This window comes from Aquarana catesbeiana, linkage group LG03, assembly GCF_042186555.1.
Source record: "Aquarana catesbeiana isolate 2022-GZ linkage group LG03, ASM4218655v1, whole genome shotgun sequence".
Classification (NCBI taxonomy): Eukaryota; Metazoa; Chordata; class Amphibia; order Anura; family Ranidae; genus Aquarana; species Aquarana catesbeiana.
In genome coordinates this window covers 282,263,543-282,285,461 of record NC_133326.1, presented here as the reverse complement: position 1 = coordinate 282,285,461, position 21,919 = coordinate 282,263,543, and the positions used below count along the sequence as shown (strand labels likewise).

At 41.8% G+C, this 21,919-nt stretch overlaps 1 protein-coding gene across 1 annotated transcript in view; it reads left to right on the top strand.

Moving 5' to 3' along the window:
• PLXNC1 (plexin C1) overlaps nt 1-21,919 on the top strand; it is a 181,695-nt gene that overhangs the window by 22,400 nt on the left and 137,376 nt on the right. The window contains exons 3-5 of the mRNA XM_073620173.1: nt 1,375-1,509; nt 7,437-7,537; nt 16,838-16,958. Of these exons, the coding sequence (XP_073476274.1) occupies nt 1,375-1,509; nt 7,437-7,537; nt 16,838-16,958 (357 nt within the window). The remainder of the gene's footprint in view (nt 1-1,374; nt 1,510-7,436; nt 7,538-16,837; nt 16,959-21,919) is intronic.

Genomic DNA, 21,919 nt, shown 5'->3' with positions numbered 1-21,919 from the left:
GCCTGATGAAGGGTTCTTGCGTGACTCAGAAACTTTGCACTTTGTCCTTTGTGGTGTGATCATTCTTCGGTAAAACTTTTGGATGACATTTGATCATCTGTGGTGTGCTGGCAAATATGTACATTGACCTGTGATGTCTCCAGTGCAGCACCGTCTTAGATAGGTTGCTAGTCGGTAGGGAAATGTAGTTTTTGGCTGGGTGGTAGTTATCCCAGTTTTGACTCGTATAGTTGTGCACTGGGTTTCTCGCTAAGCTCATTTCACTGTTGTCAGTAGGTGTCACTGGGGCTACTGATTACAGTATGAGGGTTCCCTCCCAGACTGAGTTATAAATATTCATATTTCCCCCAGCTATCCAAGTAGGAGGATCAAGCCACTGGGGCATGAAGGAGAAAGGTTAAAAATATTTGGGGAAGGCCATGTGCTCGCCCACTTGCCTCTGGCTAAGGCCTGAGGAGCTGCTATCGGGCTTTTCAAGCTGCTATGCTAGGTCCAGAAGGCTCACTGCGGCCTAGCCTGCCTTTTTGGAGCACAAGTCTACACATCTGGCCCAAGAGAGGCATCTCTGAATGTTGTGCTACTGGTTCATTTGTTGTTCATTAGAATCCTGGCTGTGGCAGAGCCTAGGAGTTCTACCTGTAACTACAGAAACAACCTAAGGACTTCACCCTTTAAGGATCCTGTCCACTATTACTTTACTAGAAGGCATCTGGAAGCTGAGTCTGGGTGGCTATCCCATGGCCTTGTGAGTAAAAGATGGTCTGCAGATCTGGGTGACGTCTTTTGCTGTAAGGAGATGAGAACCAATGTAGTGTTATGGGGTACAGAATGCTTAACTACCCCCTAATCTGGCCTTTCCCCTCCAGTCTCAGGGGACAGGGTGCGCTATATTCTCAGGACAGTGAAGTTAGTGTCCTCTTATTTAAATCTGCATTTATCCCATGCCTTACATCCCTCCTCAGTTATAAGTTTATTCAGCATTAAACTTTGAAAAAGACTACCCTCCTAGACTGGTCACTGAGTCAGTGTGCGTGTTGGCAGGCTCTGCACAATCTGGAGAAGAACTCTGATTTTCATCATCGTCTGTGTGAATGTACTTTTATCATCTTTCAGCATCATCAGTTTTTAGCCCCTATAGGGGTACCGCTACTCCAGTCTCCAACTGGCTGCATCATCCGCTACTTCTGAGCCCATTCCAGGAATGTGTGCGATGATGAGAATATTGACATTACAAACACATTCCATACACCACATTCCACATGCACACTACAGACCACATACCAAACACCAAACATACACACTACATCTGATGATGCCATTGACTAACTGACATCACATAGCTTTTTTAAAAATTTTAATTATGCCCAAATCCAGGTTATTTTGGATTCAAACTATACAGCAAGTTGTCCAGAAGTTTTACATGAATTTGAGGCTGAAGCTGCGGTCTTCAAAACAATGCACCTGGATCCTGTTAACAATACTTACCTGTATGTAGCCACTGTGAATGAGGTTGGTATTTTCTACTTGCTACAGTGATATCATAAACATATTCAAATTTTGCATATCACTTCTACGTTTTTGAGGCACACACAGTAATGTACAATGGTTTTAGGCAGGTGTGAAAAAATGCTAATTAACAGCTTCAGCCCGGAAGATTTGGCTGCTCAATGACCAGAGCATTTTTTGCGATTCGGCACTACGTCGCTTTAACTGACAATTGCGCAGTCGTGCGACGCTGTACCCAAACAAAATTGACGTACTTTTTTCCCCAGAAATAGAGCTTTCTTTTGGTGCTATTTGATCATCTCTGCGGTTTTTATTTTTTGCACTATAAACAAAAACAATGTGACAATTTTGAAAAAAAACACAATATTTTGTACTTTTTACTATAATAAATATCCCCGATTTTTTTTTTTAAAAAAGCTAATTTTCTTCTCAGTTTAGGCTGATATATATTCTTCTACATATTTTTGGTAATAAAAATCGCAAAAAGCATACATTGATTGGTTTGCGCAAAAGTTATAGCGTCTACAAAATAGGGGATATATTTATGGCATTTTTATTATTAGTATTTTTTTTACTAGTAATGGCGGCGATCTGCGATTTTTACCGTGACTGTGACATTCTGGAGGACACATCGGACACTTTTGACACATTTTTGTGACGATTAACAATTATACAGCGATCAGTGCTATAAAAATGGACTGATAAATGTCACTGGCAGGGAAGGGGTTAACACTAGGGGGCGCTCAAGGAGTTAACTGTGTTCCCTGACTGTGTGTTCTAACTAGAAGGGATGACAGATCGTGGTTCCTAGCTATTAGGAAACCAGGATCTGTCTCTCCTCACAGAACAGAACAGGGATTTGTGTGTTTACACATACACACACACACGTCCCTGTTCTGCATCTCTTGCCTGCGATCGCTCGTGGCCGATGGTCATCGTGACTGACGGCCACGAGCATCAGCACCCCCGCAGTGTAGCGGCGTCTGCGTGCCTACTATCCAGCTTAAAGGAGCAGACGTATATTTACGACAGCTTGTGGGATCTTTCTGACCTGCCACAGTATAATGACGGCGGCTAGTCAGCAAGAGGTTAAGAATGCTTTTTGAAATAGATGTGTAATAGCTTATTTTTTATCAATTACCAAAATGGAAAGTAAATGAACAGAAGAGAAATCAAAATCAAATCAATATTCGTGTGGCCACCCTTTGCCTTCAAAACAGCCTCAATTCTTCCATTCTTATAGGCACACTTGCAAATAGTTTTTGTAGGAACTCAGCAGGTAGGTTGTCCAAACATCTTGGAGAACTAACCACAGATCTTCTGTAGATGTACACCCTGTTCCAAATTATTATGCCAATGATATTTTTCTCATTTACCTAAATAATTGATGTAAACAACAGTCAGCATAATTCTCATGTTATCAACTATTAAGTACAATTCAAATTTTGTTGAACAAACCTCCTAAAGATAACTGTTTTTTTTTTCAAAATAAAAAACTTACAATGCATTGTTCCAAATTATTATGCACAGTAAGTTTCAAAACACTTTATAGGTTGTAAAGAACTGAAAATTGTCATTTGTTGTGTTTGCAGCATATTTACTGAAATCAAAAGCTATTTCAATCAAACTTTGAATAACATTTTATTTTTTAAACATTTTAACAGGTCACGTTACATTTTAACATAGGACCCCTTATTTGATAGCAGCTTCACAAGTCTTGCATCCATTGAACTTGTGAGTTTTTGGACAGTTTCTGCTGTTGTTTGCAAGATGTCAGAATAGCCTCCCAGAGCTGCTGTTTGGATGTAAACCGCCTCCCACCCTCATAGATCTTTTGCTTGAGGATGCTCCAAAGGTTCTCAATAGGATTGAGGTCAGGGGAGGATGGAGGCCACACCGTGTCTTTCTCTCCTTTTATCCCCATAGCAGCCATTGATGCAGAGGTATTCTTTGAAGCATGAGATGGTGTGTTGTCATGCATGAAGATGATTTTATTACGGAAAGCATAGTTCTTCCTTCTGTACCAGGGAAGGAAGTGGTCAGTCAGGAACTGCACATACTTTGCAGAGGTCATCTTTACACCTTCAGGGACCCTAAAGGGGCTGACCAGCTCTCTTCCCATGATTCTGACCCAAAACATGACTCCACCACCGCCTTGCTGGCGTCGCAGATGTTGGAACAGGGTGGCCGTCCACCAACCATCCACTACTCCATCCATCTGTACCATCCAGGGTTGCACGGCACTGGGCAGGTCTGCCCAATGCAGCCGTTTCTGCTTGTGAGCATTAGTTAGTGGTGGCCGAATGGAATGCACAGTTGCAAGACTCTGGAGGACTCTACACCTTGATGTCCATGGGACTCCAGAGGTACCAGCAGCTTCAAATATCTGTTTGCTGCTATGTAATGGTGTTTTAGCAGCTGCTCTCTTGATTCGATGCATGGATCTGGCAGAAATCTTCCTCAATGTGCCTTTATCTGCACGAAACCCGTCTGTGCTCTGAATCAGCCACAAATCTCTTAATAGTGCGATGATCACGCTTACGTTTTCGTGAAATATCTAATGTTTTCATACCTTGTCCAAGGCATTGAACTATTTCACTCTTTTCGGCAGTAGAGAGATCCTTTTTCTTCCCCACATTTCTTGAAAATGGTGCTCTGCTTAATAATGTGGAACACCCTCCTTTAGTAGTTTTTCCTTTAATTGGGATCACCTGGCAATCTAATTATCACAGGTGTCCGAGATTGTTTTCAGTGATCAAAAGAGCCCTGAGACACAATGCCATCCATGAGTTAAACTGAAAAACAAAATATTTAATCTTTGTGACACTGAAATAAAATTTACATAATAATTTGGAAGAGGGTGTAGGTTGCCTCAAATCCTTCTGTCTTTTCATGTAATCCCAGACAGACTCAATGATGTTAAGATCGGGGCTCTGTGGGAGCCAAACCATCACTTCCAGGATCCCTTGTTCTTCTTTACACTGAAGTTATTTCTTAAAGTATAAGTCCACCCTACCACTAAAATCTCTACATCTACAGACATCCAGGATCTAACACTAAGCTATCTAGCCCTATAAAGAAATCAGTATACATACTTTTTTTAAACCAATCCGGCCTCCAGCGGCGGAAGCTCTGCAGAGGACACAGCCGACAACGGCTTGGAAATAAATGGGAAGTGACGTCACCAATAGAGTTACTTATGGGGCTTCTGTTGTCGGATGTGTCCTCTGCACCTGCCTGCACAGCGAAGCCGCAGCTCACATCTCAGCATGGGATCGGGCTGAATTGGCTTCAAAAAAGGTATTTATACTGATTTCTTCTTTACAGGGTTAGATAGGTTAGTGTTAGATCCTCGATGTCTGTAGATGTAGGGATTTTAGTGTTAGTGTGGACTTATCCTTTAATGGCATTGGCTGTATGTTTGTTGTTCGTTGTCCTGCTGTAGCACAAAGTTTAAAGAAGGACAAGGAGTCCTGGAAGTGATGGTTTGGCCACAACAGATCCCTGATCTCAACATCATCAAGTCTGTCTGGGATTACATGAAAAGACGGAAGGACTTGAGGCAGAACAACTGTGGTTAGTTCTCCAAGATGTTTGGAACAACCATATATGCAGAGTTTCTTCAAAAACTGTATGCAAGTGTACCTAGAGGAATTGAAGAATTGATGCTGTTTTGAAGGCAAAGGGTGGTCACGTCAAATATTGATTTGCTTTGGATTTCTCTTCTGTTCATTTATATTTTGTTGACTGATAAAAATCAACTAGTAACACTTCTATTTCTGAAAGCATTCCTACTTTACAGAAATGTTTCACACCTGAATGAATATATATGTATATTAGAGGCACTGTGTAAAATTAGGCATTATATAGATTGCCTAAGCATTCTATAGAACGCCAAATTTCACACATTGCCTGTAACATATAAATTGCATAATCTTAACAGTTACAGCAGTAATCACCACAATGGTTACTGCTGTAGTCATCTCATATGCAGAGTGAGAGAGTATAATAATAAATTTAGTCACACATTGTCAAAATTACAGAAATAGCATAAGAAACAATATAGCTGAAAACATTGTGTACATTTCTTCTACATATGCTACACGGCTTAATGCACAAAATGTAGATTCCACATGCCTAACATATGGGAACAACTGTTAGAAATGTATTTTGCCCAAAACTGTTATTTTAGGTTTTTGAAGGATAACTGAGAGTTAAATAATCAATCTTTTATATTTCTTGGGAATTCTATTGATAAAATCTCTGCCCTTGAGCTGCTGCTGGTCGTTAAGGTCTGATTCACACCTATGCAGGATGCAGTTTGCATATTCCAGGTGCATTTTGCGTTTTTCAATACACGTTTTTGATCCATTGATGTCTATGAAACCAAAGAACAGAAAAAAAGTCCCTTGCCCTTTCCATAAAATGCACAGATGTGAACGTGAGCCATAGGAAACCATGTTAAATGGACTGTAGTGTGTTTCTGCTAAGGTTGCACTGATACCGATACTAGTATCGGTATCGGTGCCGATACCGAGTATTTACCCAAGTACTCGCTCCCGAAAGTCAGTGGGCGGAGAGGGCGGAGAGGAGAACGAGTCCTGGCAGCAGCGAAAGGTAAGCTGGTCCATTCAGGGGTGCGGGTTGCAGCCGCATGTTCCGCCTGTCAGATTCGGTGACCCGGGCCATCAGAATCGTTATAGGAACTGACGGCCCGTGTCTCCATAAGAGATTTAGCAACGCTCATCTTGGTACACCCTGCACTCGGCCTCAGTAAGCCTGCAGTTACAAGGCGGCAGAGGACATCTTGTTACACCCAGCCCATATAGTTCACTAGCTGGGTGTAACAAGATGTCCGCTGCTGCCTTCTGACTAGGCTTACTGAGGCTGAGTACAGGGTGTGCCAAGATGGGCATTGCAGGCTCTTGTATACTCTTTATCTTTATACATAATACATTTCATGTCAGGCTGCCAGCAATTGCCAGTGCAATCAGTGCTGCATTTTAGTGCCACTGCCTGCCCATCAGTTCCACCTATCATTGCCCATTAGTGCCGCCCATCAGTGCCCATAAGTGCCACCTATCAGTGTCCATAAGTGCCACCTATCAGTGCCAGCCATCAATGCCAGCCATCAGTGCCGCATATCAGTGCCCATTCATAATTATAAAGAAGATATCGTTAGTCTATATTGTGCTTTGAAAACTGTCACTTGACAGTATCGGTACTTGTACTTGGTCTTAAAAAAGTGGTATCGGTGCAACCCTAGTTTCTGTAAAACTGAAAATGAACTGAAAAATGCATAGGTGTGAACCAGGCCTTAAGGGGCCCCACTCCCCTTGCTAGATGTCCTAATTATTATTAAGAAGAATACAACAGGAGGTTCTGGAATACACAAAGGACCCATGTGGACAGAGCTCAGAATTAAGGTAGAAAGATTATTTCTGTAGGAATATTCAGGTCATACAGTATAACAAGCCACTGAATTCCAGATTACACATATTCAAAGAAAATTTGCAGAGGCTTCATGGTAATAAAGACTGTGGGAAGTTTCAATCCTGGTCACATAAAATAATAGATCCTGACTAATAAATGTCATATACGGTAAGCTGTCAATGTGTTTTATATGGCAGTAATGTTTTTTTGTTTTGTTTTTTGTGATGCATTCATGTATTCATTTATGTTTAAACTGTATATATGTAGATTATGGAGGAATAAAAAAAGGCCATTTTAATAAATGGATTCTACCATATCACCTGTGATCTTTCTAGACCCTTACTACAGTACTTTTATTTTGATGATACTTTTGATAATTAATCTTTGGTTTAACTGTATATGTTGTATGTGTATGTCCAGTACTTATGGTGTTTTACATCATATTTCGTTTAGGTATTTTACTTGTAGTATACTAAAAATATCACTTATCTGCCTAGATTAAACGCGTGAGAATTGCAAAATGTGAACAATATCAATCCTGCAACGAATGCTTGACTGTAGCTGATCCACACTGCGGGTGGTGCCAATTAGAGAAAAGGTTTGATAATTGAGATTTTTTAAAATGATCTTATGCAGAAAACTTAGAAGTATAACCTAAGGTCTGCTATACCTAAGCAGACCTCTAATTTTTTTAAGGAGATATTAGATTTGTACCTGTTTATATTACAATTGCTGCCAACATTTTCTATTTTTTTTAATTACCTTTTCTTTTTTTGTACAGGAAAAAAATATTTTTTAGGGCTTGTGTACATGGACTTTTGTTTGCATCAGAACTGTTTTTTTCCTGTATAAAATAATGAAAATGGAAAAGCAGCTTGAAGCAGTTTAGGAGGAGGTTAGATGTACCTGTGAAGGAATTCAGAAGTGTTGGAAAGTTCAAATATAACCTGAATGCATCTCAATCTATGCAGCATATGACCGTCTACCCAAGCCCTTTAGAATACATTGCAGTCAGGGTAAAATAGCATGGTAATGTCTACAGAGAACACATTGTGTTTTTGTTATTATTGTTAAATTTAACCAGCGTGGTGCAGCGCTTCCTAGATTTCAACCAATATCCCAATCTTTTGTGCATATTACATAAACCACTAATAAACACATTTTAATATCCCTTACAGTCTCTTAAATGTACATCTTGTATCTTGTATGATGTTTCTCTGTGAAAAATCACCAGTGTGTGCTCATACTTCATCCAGCTTTCTGTGTAACCACCACCAGATGTGCTCTCACCTGAAGACCATGACCTCACATAATATGCAAGATCAAAGACAGCTTTTGTCCCTTCAATGGATCAGTTAGTATCTTTCAGGTGTTAATGGAACCCTCCACTGCCACTGTGAATCCTACGGTCTTCCAATATCCCTTTCCTTTCTCCTTGCTTTCCAACCAGTACTCTCCCTACCAGGCATGCCCCAGCTCTCCCATCCCCTCAGCACCACATAAAGAAAAAGTACTAAAATAGTGCTTTATCCTTAATAAAATGTATTCTGCTGTCAAATGTAGAAACACACTCACTTTAGCAAGGTGCTAAATTGCACCAGATAATGGCAGCATTTATGTACAAACATAATGATAATGTCAAAAAAACAAAAACCGCGCTAAAAAAAGAAGAAAGAGGTAAGTTTATCTTAGGTGGATGACATGAACTTCATCTAAAGAAGAAACAGTGCTGGTAGACATTATATCCGGAACACACCAATAAGTATTGCGCTTACCAAGCGCAATACTTATTGGTGTGTTCCGGATATAATGTCTACCAGCACTGTTTCTTCTTTAGATGAAGTTCATGTCATCCACCTAAGATAAACTTACCTCTTTCTTCTTTTTTGTTTGGATCACATTTTGGACTATTTATTTTATGTATGGGACTTCATAGTTGGAACATTGTTCACATCATTTTTTAGCGCGGTTTTTGTTTTTATTTTGGTGTGTCACACTTGTAACCGCAGCTTGCCTTTTTTTTCCTTTTTTTTCCTTTTTTCCAAGCGCAGTTTTTTCTTTATTTATAATGATAATGTGCATCAACATTCTCAGTATGTATTACTGCACTTCTGCATTGACCTGAACGTCTTGATGTCATCCAGCAAGCCCCATCCCACAGGGACACGTAACTTCTTCAGGGACAATCACATTATCATTTTGCTTGTACATATATGTTGAAGAAGAGAAGCTGCACTGTGTGAAGGTTCGATCCAACAATAGCTTGTAGATGTCAGGATAATGGATGAGTGACAGTTCAAACAGATCCAAACAAACACCCAAGTGAACCCGATCAGCAGATAAGTGCCACCACCTTATAAAAAACTTGCTTACCAGATGGCAAGCAAAACCAAACAGACAGCTATAGCCCAACCAAGGCCTTTGCTTGTGTGGAAAGATCGTCTGGGCAAGTGTGGATAAGATTGGTTGCCTATATACTCCAAACGCCCTGATGCCGTGGAAGTCCAATGGACCTCAGTATCTCAGTGGGGTATAAGAGAGAAGACCAACCATAGCATAATATTGCTTCAACAGGTTTAATAAAAAACAGTATTGCACTTACATTAAAACGAAACAAAATCGCACTTATTCAACAGAACCGGTCGGATGCAAAACAAAACCCGTCCTCCTAGTGAGACAGCATGGTGATGTCAGCACGTATCCTCCTCCAGACGCGTTTTGTCATAGGTTGACGTTGTCAATGGGGAACATATATGCTGTCATTATCTGGTACCATTTAGTACTTTTTCTTTCTGTGGTGCTGAGGGGAGGGGAAAGTTGGAGAGTGCCTTGATGGGAGAGTACTGGTTGGAAACAAGGAGAAAAGAAAGGGATATTGAAAGACTGGAGGATTCCCAGTGGCAGCAGTGGAGGGTTCCATTAACACCTGGAAGATACTAACTGATCCATTGAAGGGACAAAAGCTGTCTTTGACCCTGCATATTATGTGAGGTCATGGTCTTCAGGTGAGAGCGCATCTGGTTGTAGTTGCACAGAAAGTTGGATGAAGTATGAGCACACACTGATGATTACATCATACAAGACACAAGATATATGGTTAAGAGATTGTTAAGGACATTAATATTTGTTTATTAGTGGTATATGTAATATAGATATAGGTTGAAATCTAGGGAGCCCGGCACCACATTGGTTAAGTTTGGCTATCAACGCACATATATGGAGTGGGTAAGGTTCAAGCTGCTTTCATTCATTATTTATTTATTTTTTCATTTATTTTTTGTAAATAATATTTTTTGTGAACCATAGCAGCTCACAAGGCAGCAATTTATATTGTTTTTTAATGTTACGTTTCTTGAGTACACCAGGTCACTCTCTAATCGGAACTTCTTAGTTTCCAATAAGTTGGTGTCTTGAGAACATTCAAACCTAAGCTTGCTATTCTACAACGTTTGATTGCATACAGCTGATCTATCAAAATGAGATTGAAGCAGAGCTCCACCCAAAAGGGGAAGCTCCGCTTGTCTGCCTCCTCCCTCCATTCCGTTCCCATATTTGGCACCTTTTTTTGGGGGGGGTGCTGGTACCTGGTTTTGACAGGTACACGCTCCCACTTCTGGCCCAGTTCGTTGTGGCGAACTGAGCCAGAAGTTTGCCCCACTTCTTCCCCAGCAGCCTTCTGGGACACTTCACAGGTCCCTTAAGACTGCAGCTTATTCGCAAAGCGCAGCACAGTACAGTATTTGTAGTTGCTGTCTTTAAATTTTTTTGGGGGGAGCCTGGAGGTTCTCTTTAAGCACAGCTGTTCTCTATAGTCTTTATTAGTGATGCTCAACTTTAAAGGGTCCAATGGCTACATTCGTATCCAGAAGTTGAGTCGAAGGCAGCATCTAAACCAACCCCTTTACTGTACCATGCCCGGGTTGTACAAAGCCGGCCAAAGGACTTGTGTCAGACGAGGATGCCAAAGTGTGCTCCCTTCCAATACAAATTTTATTCTGAAATGTTTCTCTTTTACTCTCACTAAAATTATGCTTTTGCTACAAAGCCCCTTTCTGAATTTGGCACACAAAACAGAAATGCAAATTTAAAAACCTTATAAACAAAAAAATGAGGCAAAAAATGTTAGGGGAATAGTTGGATAAAGCAGTTCATCCAAACTAAATAGGGCTTAAATAGGATTAATAACATTTTTTCACCTATTAGGAGTAGCTTTTTTTTATACATCAATGCTAAGCAGAACCCAACTGTCAAGCTGGCAGCTCAGTCTAGTAGGTTACACAGGGAGTGAAGGCTTAGTTGCTGCTCAGCAACTGCTGTCAGGTTGTTCATCCATGAGGCGAGTTCAGTACTTGTTCTATAGATCTGTGAAGTCACTGGTGTTTCAGAGTCTATCCAAGGTCTATAGCCAAGTTTTTTCCAGTATGGAGCCTAAATGAAGGAGGAGTGGTTGCCCTCAAAATAATTTTTATATGACTTTTTTATAAACACTTAAAATTATCCTGGATTCTTCGATTTTAGTTTAATGCCTTTGAGGTGGGGAAAAATAAGTGGTGAAAATAATTATTTGAAACCCTGTATGTTTTGTAAGTTTCCCCACTTACAAAGAAATAGAGGGACTATAATCTGTATCATAGGTGTATTAAATGATTGAGACAGAATATCAACAAAAAATCCAGAAAAAACACATGATACAAATGTTCTAAATTGAGCTGCAGTTCAGTGAGTAAAATAAATATTTGATCCCTACCAACGAACAATAATACTGGCTCCCACAGTCTGACTACAGTATGTGCTCATGTGGTACACAGATTAGTCCTGTCAATTTAAGAAGGTTTACCTAACGACAACTCATTATGTGTTTAAAAGATACCTGTTCAAAAAATCTTGTTTCATTCAAACCTCACCATCATGGGCAAGACCAAAGAGCTGTCAAAGCAAGTCAGGGACAAGATTGTAGACCTGCACAAGGCTAAAATGGGCTACAAGACCATCAGCAAGAAGCTTGGTGAGAATGAGACAACTGTTGGAGCGATTATTCGCAAATGGAAGAAATACAAAATAACCATCAATTGCCCTCGGCCTGGAGCTTCTTGCAAGATCTTGCCTCATGGGTTTAGGATGGTCATGAGAAAAGTGAGGGATCAGCCCAAAATTACATGGGAGGAGCTTGTAAATTATCTCAAGGCAGTTGGGCAGCTGGCACCAAATAAACACAACACACCGCGATGGATTGAAATCCTGCAGCACCCGCAAGGTCCTCCTCTTGAAGAAGGCACATGTACAGGCTCATCTGAAGTCTGCCAATGCACATCTAAATGATTCAGAGAAGGATTGGGAGAAAGCGCTGGGGTCAGAGGAGACCAAAATTAAACTCTTTGGAATTAACTTGACTTGCCATGTTTGGAGGAAGAAAAATTCTGACTATGACCCTAAGAACACCATCCCTACAGTCAAGCACGAAGGTGGAAACATTATGTTTTGGGGCTGCTTTTCTGCTAAAGGCAAAGGCTGACTTTGCCACATTGATTGGCCAATGTATGAGGCCATGTATTGTAAAATCTTGGATGAGAACCTTCTTTCCTCAGCCGGAACACTGAAGATGGGTTGTGGATGGGTTTTCCAGCATGACAATAACTCAAAACATACCGCCAAGGCAACAAAGGAGTGGCAAAGAAGAAGCACATTAAGGTCATGGAGTGACCTAGCCAGTCTCCAGACCTTAATCCTATAGAAAATTTATGGAGGGAGCTGAAACTTCGATTTGCCAAGGGACAGTCAAGAAACCTTAAGGATTTAGAGAAGATCTCTAAAAAAGAGTGGACCAAAATGCCTCCTGAGATGTGTGCAAACCTGGTAACCTACTAAAAGAAATGTCTTCCCACTGTGCTTGCCAAAAAGGGTTTCTCCATTAAGTACTAAGTCATGTTTTGCTTGGAGATCAAATACTTATTTTACTCACTGAACTGCAACTCAATTTATAACATTTGTATCATGTCTTTTTCTGGATTTTTGGTTGATATTCTGTCTCTACCTTTTAAAATACACATATGATAAACATCATAGACCCTTCATTTCTTTATATGTGGGCAAACTTAAAAAATCTGCAGGGGATTAAATAATTATTTTCCCCACTGTAGTTATTTCAAAAGGCTTCTATCCCACCAAAATGTACTATAAAGTCTCTGATTGGTAGTGGTGCTTAAATGTCCACCAGGGTTTCCAGGGTTACACAGCAGATTACTGATTACTTATGGCCTGGAATTACTGTTTTGACTGTTTAGAAACTTAACAGGAAGTTACTTAGATTAATGTCACATCTGATTTCTAAAATGACTTGCTTCTTAACCTTTAAACTATCCAATTGTCATAATATTTAGTTGTGGTGGCATCATTTGTGAAAATTTGATTGGATACGGCTATCTTGACAGACAAAAAAAAAAAGAAGCTTAACCTCCCTGGCAGTATGATTATTTCAGATTTTAGGTGCGGAAAGTGGTACCATTATTTTGCACAGAAATTTGGCATTTTATATTGTAGGCCTGTAATTCTTATGCCCCGTACACAGGGTCGGACTTTGTTTGGACATTCCGACAACAAAATCCTAGGATTTTTTCCGACGGATGTTGGCTCAAACTTGTCTTGCATACACACGGTCACACAAAGTTGTCGGAAAATCCGATCGTTCTAAACGCGGTGACGTAAAACACGTACGTCGGGACTATAAACGGGGCAGTGGCCAATAGCTTTCATCTCTTTATTTATTCTGAGCATGCGTGGCACTTTGTCCGTCGGATTTGTGTACACACGATCGGAATTTCCGACAACGAATTTTGTTGTCGGAAAATTTTATAGCCTGCTCTCAAACTTTGTGTGTCGGAAAATGTGTGATGGAGCCTCCACACGGTCGGAATCTCCGACAACAAGGTCCTATCACACATTTTCCGTCGGAAAATCTGACCGTGTGTACGGGGCATTACGAATAATTCACTTAAATCTGTCCAAACAAGAGTCTAGTAGACATCTTGGGTATGATCAAGTTTGAAAAACGAAATAAAAAATTATAATATAATAAATAACTATAAATAATTATAACAAATAATAATAATAATAAAAATTATTCAATAATGTAATCAAATCAAAAACACTGAAATTTGCTCAGTTGCAGAATTGTTGCTTTCGTTACTTTTAGTGTTTGATGACGGATTTCCCCACAAATCACTATTGCTCAATTCTGCGAGTCATTCTAATTTATTATTGCTGTTTTCTAGCTGGTCTAAAGCCACTTTTGATGTAAAGGGACAGTTTTGGTTGCTATGGACAATCTCCAGTTTCCAGGCAGAAAAAACAGTATTTATAATATAAAACTGCATGCAGGACACTGGGCAGACCACTAGGGATAAAGGGGGTGTGTAATTATTTGATACAGTACTGTAATCTGTAAGATTACAGTATACTGTATATATACTGTGTGTTTTACTTTTTAAATTTGCCGCCAAACTCCGTCCCCGTCCGTCACAACGCTCGCAGGGAACGGAGCTCGGCACTGTGAATCGAGCAAGACACGGCGGCTCGCAGATCACAGCGGGGAGACATCGCAGGATCCAGGGGACAAGGTAAGTAACATCTACATGGATACTGCGATGCAATCCCGAGTCTGGCTCGGGGATACCGCTTTTGTTATTGAAAATCTACCCCGAGCCAGACTCGGGAATACCGCTAGGGGGGTTAAAGCGGAACTTTACCCATAACAAATTTATAAACAAATATTGTTCTTTAGCAAGGCACATACATTCTATATTATTAGTTATGCTATCAAAATTAGTGTGGGCTATAAATTGCCTCCAGCATTGCTCCTGTATCCTCTTGCTGGAGGCTGCCATGTTGCTGAAGCCCAGAGCCCATGAACAGCAGTAAATCATAAAGTTGATCATCGATTTAAGACGGCTTTCACACTGAGCCGCCCATAGCTTCAGCGGTAAAACGCCAATGTTTTTAGCGGCGTTTTAACGTGGGATTTGTGACGCATTTCGACTGCTAGCAGGGCGCTTTTACCCCCCCGCTAGCAGCCGAGAAAGGGTTAAAACCGCCTGCAATAGCGGCGTTTTGCCAGCGGTATCGCAGCGCTGCCCCATTGATTTCAATGGGGACCAGCGGTGGAGGAGCGGTAAACACACTGCTTCTTCACCGCTCCAAAGAAGCTGCTGGCAAGACTTTTCCTGACATTCTGCCAGCGCACCGCTCCAGTGTGAAAGCCCTCGGGCTTTCACACTGGAGACAACAGAGCAGCTGTTTGAGGGTGGATTGCAGGCGCTATTTTTAATGCTATAGTGCCTGCAAAACGCCCTCAGTGTAAAAGGGGTCTTACGGTTTCAAAAACAGTTACATTCCTGAAATGCCGGGATTGCTAACTGTCAGATTTGCTTGTGTCCTCAACCTATTTGTCAAACCATCTAATGGGTGGTGTCATAACTGATCACATGTGAAGCACCATGGCAGTTGCAGATTAAACAGAAGCAGCTTCCTTGGCTGTAATGAATTGGAGGGCTTAATTCCACTTTAAGGCTGTCAGCAAATTCAGCAGTGCCTAAAATTGGAGATAAACTGAGCATGTGCAGAGCAGGGTGAGACCATGTATTACTGGATGTTAAACATTGTTAATGTTTTACATAGCTATACCTACGAAAGGGGCTAGCATGAGGTGATCTAGCTAGCAGAACTTAAAATGTTTATTACCCCAATACTTCATATTTTTGATATGTGCCTGTTGTAAAATGTACTTGTATGAGAAAGTCCTGTTTTCTTTGTATTGCTTCCTTTGTGTGAAATCCCTTGTGATCCTGCTAGTCCCCTTGCTTTCCTATTAAAAACTGACCACACTAAAGCAGGAGAGCACATCGTGGTCAGTTTTCTAGCTGGGAACTCAGTATGCTCTCCTCCAATGATCAAACTTGTCCAGACACGTTCCTCTCTGCACAGCTATTCACTGGAAAGCTCAGTGTGCTGCTGCTTCTCCTCCCTCCAGCTAAGAACAGAGGGAATGTGATCATTTATAAAAAAGGAAAAAAAAAGTATTTTATATATTTTTTTATATCTATACAAAAATGTTTTGCATTTAATTTCTATTTTAAACTGAATGGGTTGTTTTACAAGGTGATCGTTTACAATCACTTTAATTTTCTGACTAAAGTTACACTTTAATTCGCTAACAGATTAATAACGGATTAAAGCATATCTAAACCCCCCAAAATTAATATGTTGCATTTTACCAATACCAGTGTATTAACCCCTTCACTGCCTTCTTTCTTTGTGTATGTCCTGTACATTTTATGTCTCTAATGCACCGTTCTCATGCACCGTGTTTAACCCCCTCAGTACCAGTATGTTTCTTCAAAACATTGTGACAAAAAAAATTGATCACTTTGAGTTGTCTGCTTTCCAAAAAAGGGTCATTTGGACTGTCATCGTGCAATTCTGGCATTTTCATTTTAATTGAAAGTAAGGGGAAATTTTTTTTTTTTTTTGGTCCTTTTTACATTTTATAGTAAAAAAATTAAAAACAGCAGTTGTTAAATGCCACCAAAAGAATCTGTCTCAAAAAATAGTATAAAACTCATTTGGGTACAGTGTTGCAAGAGTAATTGTCAGTCAAACTATCACAACACTGAAAACTAAAAAAATGACCTGGTAATGAAGGGGTGTGTTAAAGGCTGGTACTCAAGTAGTTAATGTTACTTTTTTTTTTTTACTATTCTTATGCTTATTGACTATTTTTATAGTATAGTATTTTTACCAATATAGGTTGACTGATTTAAGGGATTATGGGTAAATTACATTATAAATGAATACAAAAATACTTTTAAAAAACTTTCATGCATTTGGTTTTAATGCATATTATTAGGTGTACCATGAAGGCAGAATGTACATCGTCATCAGATACTTTATTGGAAAATTGGATTGAGAAGTCAGAGGATTATGGAAAATGTTTGGGAATCCATGTTATTTCTGCGGATAATAGCCAGGTATTTTTTTCAATGTCATGCTGCTTTTGTTATTTGCTCTCAAGTTTAATAAGGAACCTTTAAAGCCGAACTCTAGGCAGATTTAAAAAACCCAAATTAAATAAATTCTGTAATCATTAATACATAATTGAATATATCTTTTTAAATGCAAGCAGTCAAAGGGGTTGATTTACTAAAATTGGAGAGTGCAAAACCTGGTGTAGCTGTACATGGTAGCCAATCAGCTTCTAACTTCAGCTTGTTCAATTAAGCTTTGGCAAAAAAAAAAATGGAAGCTTAGTAGTTTCTATGGAGAGCTGCACCAGATTTTGCACTCTCCAGTTTTAGTAAATCAACCTTAAAGTACCTGAATTTGCATACGGCTGGGGTGTGAAAGGAAGAAGAATCACAAGAAGTCAATGGGGTTGCTTTACTAAAACTGGAGAGTGCAAAATCTGATGCAGCTGTGCATGGTAGCCAATCAGCTTTAGGCTGGGTCACACTGGTGCGACACGACAGCCGTCCTACTTTGGATCCGACTTTGCCCTGCGACATGAAGCCGGCATGTGTCCGACTTTCAATGAACGGGGATCCGACTTGGATCCCCGCCAATGCCTGGCACTGTGTTTAGTATGAATCTTTAGGGGGAACTCCGCGCCAAATTTTAAATAAAAAACCAGCATGGGTTCCCCCTCCAAGAGCATACCAAGCCCTTGGGTCTGGTATGGACCATAACTGGAACCCCCTACGCCAAAAACACGGCGTGGGGGTCCCCCCCAAATCCATACCAGACCCTTATCCAAGCATGCAGCCCGGCCGGACAGGAATGGGGGTGGGGACGAGCGAGCGCCCCCCCCGCGAACCGTACCAGGCCGCATGCCCTCAACATGGGGGGTGCCTTGGGGGAGGGGGGCGCGCTGCGGGCCCCCCCAAAGCACCTTGTCCCCATGTTGATGAGGACAAAGGCCTCTTCCCAACAATCCTGGCCGTTGGTTGTCTGCGGGCGGAGGGCTTATCGGAATCCGGGAGCCCCCTTTAATAAGGGGGCCCCCACATCCCGGCCCCCCACCCTATGTGAATGAGTATGGGGTACATGGTACCCCTACCCATTCACCTAGGGAAAAGTGTCAATAAAAAAAAACACAGTACACAGGTTTTAAGATTAATTTATTAGGCAGCTCCGGGATCTTCTTCCAACTTGGGGGGGTCTTCTTCCGACTTCTCCCGGTGTTCCGCCTCTTCTCCCGGGCCCCTCCGCTATCTTCTTCCAGCTCTTTTGCCAGCTGGGAGCCCAGTTGGCTGCCGCTGTCTTGTCGCCTCTGTCTCGCCGCTGTCTGGCCGCTTCTTCTCTTCTCTTCTCTTCTTTTCTTCCGATGTTGACACAACGCTCTCTCCAGCTGGAATGCTGTGTGCGAGCTGCGGAGCCATTTATTGTGACGTCACGGTCCCAGCATGTGCAGGGACTCTGGGGTCACGCCCCCTTTTGACGCCAGAGTCCCTGCTCATGCTGGGACCGTGACATCACAAGGGGGCGGGGTCACCGCCTATATAAATGGCTCCGCAGCTCACACACAGCATTCCAGCCGGAGAGAGCGTCGTGTCAACATCGGAAGAAGAGAAGAAGTGGCGAGACAGCGGCGAGACAGCGGCAAGACATCGGCGACAAGACAGTGGCAGCAGACCGGGCGCCCCCGCTGGCAAAAGAGCTGGAAGAAGATAGCGGAGGGGCCCGGGAGAAGAGGCGGAACACCGGGAGAAGTCGGAAGAAGACCCCACCCCCCGAAGTCGGAAGAAGATCCCGGAGCTGCCTAATAAATTAATCTTAAAACCTGTGTACTGTGTTTTTTTTTATTGGCACTTTTCCCTAGGTGAATGGGTAGGGGTACCATGTACCCCATACTCATTCACATAGGGTGGGGGGCCGGGATGTGGGAGCCCCCCAATTAAAGGGGGCTCCCGGATTCCGATAAGCCCTCCGCCCGCAGACCCCGACAACCAACGGCCAGGGTTGTCGGGAAGAGGCCCTTGTCCTCATCATACAATAGAAAATGTCAACCCCTATATTGCTACAGGGGTCAAATAGTGGCTACTTGAAGCAACAATAAATCAACACCAGGATATGTATATATATAAAAAACAATTATATTTATTAGTTTAAAACTGCTTCAACATGCATCAAATGCATCCATATGCAGGGCTTGTGGCTCATGCATAAGATGTGCATCACCAGGTGCAGCGAAGGAACACTGTCCTGGTGGGCACTGTGGTCAGTGAATTATCCTCAACAGCAGGAAAAAACCACATAAACCAGAACACATAACAAGACAAAAAACAAGTGACACATATATGACACAACCACCACACAGACAGTCCGGACGCCGGCTTAATGCCTTTCACAGTGAGGCTGGATGACCATACCCCAATGTTGCTACCATTATACCCCAAAAGGGTAGGAGACATGGGGATGCATATCGTATGTTGCATCAACCTAGGGTATTTCCAGTGTCACTGTGAAGACTCCCCCAGGAAAACCAAATGGCTGTTGATGGTGCTAGTGAACAAGGGCTAGTTGAGCATGTATTGCTGGGTAGGGGGTCAAGGTAGGGGCCCAAGTATGACTGGTATCAGTGGACTATATCCTATCACAAACTCCAGAGGCTCTCCCCAAAGGCCCTCACAAGATATAGCGTGCAGCAGCTAATAGCTGTAGTTGCCTTTTAGTTCACCAGCTGATTAATTCAAGCACACAAGGCAGTCCAATCTCCCCGCTGGAACATCAATCAGTCCATAATTTATTCATACAATAATGTGAACGTGTGTCATTGACGCACGGTGACTTGACGGGACTTCCCTGTGGCGTCACGGGGAATACCACAGGGAAGTCCCGTCATGTCCCCGTTATTTAAGAACCGTCAGAAGAGGAGACGCGTCACACAGCGGGAGCCTCCCTCCATGCCAGCATGGGTGCGGAGCGGCCCGGAGAAGAAGATGAAGAAGAGAAGAAGATGAAGAGAAGAGCGGGAGCCTCCCTCCATGCCATGGATGAGGAGCGGCCCGAGGAGAAGAAGGGAAGAAGACGCCGTGGAGGAGATGCTGGATGAGAACACCGGAGGAAGAACCAGAAGAGCCAGAAGAACCAGAAGAAGAAGAAGATGAAGGAAGATAGAAGAAAGAAGAAGCATTTAAATAAAGGAATTGTCAAAAACTGTCTCTTGTCATTTTTAACATTTTTGACACTTTTTTTAGTGAAATGGTAGGGGTACTTTTGTACCCCCTTACCATTTCACACAGGGGGGAGGGCCGGGATCTGGGGGTCCCCTTGTTAAAGGGGGCTTCCAGATTCCGATAAGCCCCCCGCCCGCAGACCCCCACAACCACCGGCCAGGGTTGTGGGGATGAGGCCCTTGTCCTCATCAACATGGGGACAAGGTCCCAATGTTGAGGGCATGTGGCCTGGTACGGTTCAGGAGGGGGGGGCGCTCTCTCATCCCCCCTTCTTTTCCTGCGGCCTGCCAGGTTGCGTGCTCGGATAAGGGTCTGGTATGGATTTTTGGGGGGACACCACGCTGTTTTTTTTTAAATTTTGGCGCGGGGTTCCCCTTAAAATCCATACCAGACCTGAAGGGTCTGGTATGGAATTTAGGGGGACCCCCCATTTCATTTTTTAATTTTGGCCGGGGTCCCCCTTAATATCCATACCAGACCTGAAGTGTCTGGTATGGAATTTAGGGGGACCCCCACGTCATTTTTTTTTTTTTAAATTTGGTTCGGGGTTCCCCTGTGGGGAATTCCCATGCCGTTTTTATCAATGAACTTCTATGTGTATTGTCGGACCGGCAATGCATTAATAGCCGCAAGTAGTTTTAAATGACTTTTTTTCCTTTGAAATGTCATTTTGCTGTCAGACTGTTCTAAACACGGGAAACATGCACCCCTTTACAGGCATACTATAGACACCCCCCAGGTATGAAATTTAAAGGGATATTACACTTTCACTGTTTCACTTTAAGCATTATTAAAATCACTGCTCCCGAAAAAACTGACGTTTTTAAAACTTTTTTTTGCATTGATCCATGTCCCCTGGGGCAGGACCCAGGTCCCCAAACACTTTTTATGACAATAACTTGCATATAAGCCTTTAAAATTAGCACTTTTGATTATTCATGTTCGAGTCCCATAGACTTTAACGGTGTCCGCGTGTTCGAACGAACTTTTTTCCTGTTCGCATGTTCTGGTGCGAACCGAACAGGGGGGTGTTCGGCTCATCCCTAGTCAAGACACAGGCTGGAGTGGGTCCAGGATGACCTGGGTTACATCATGCTGGCCATCAGACTTAGGACATCAGAGCAAAAAAAAAAAAAAAACAGGGTGTAGGGAGATATCAAGATTAAAGGTGAACACTACAGCAAAATCTGGTTTTGTAATTTTGCATTTTCATAAGTTATTTATTATTATAATTTTATTTTTGGCTGAAGTTCTAGGTACAATACATGCATTACATTTGTGAAATTCTACATAATAAAAACTATAATAGGTCAATTTTATTTTACTTTGTGTTAAAATTTTACAGGTGTATAAATGCAGGTTTTAAAAAAATAAGAAAATATTTAACAGGTAAAAGTTTTATTGAGTAGAAATGTGAACAAAGCAGCTTACTATTCAAGTGGTAGAGTCACGTAGGATACATACAAACAGTAATGGTGTTACAGTAGTAAAGTTATGAGCAACATCCAGCATAGCAGTGATTCAGAAACGCTAAAAAATATCTTATGGATATGTAATGGATCACCAGCAAAAGACAATGCATTTTATCTACAATAGTTCAGTTAAGCATGTCCAGTGTTATACAGCCTGAATTACTGTAATTAGTAGGGCTGAAGGAGGGGGGGGTGGGGAGGGGAGCAAGGGAGTATGAATTTTGGCTGTTGAAACTGGTCACAAAGATAGCTTATGAACCAGAGGCATCGATCTATGCGTTCCAG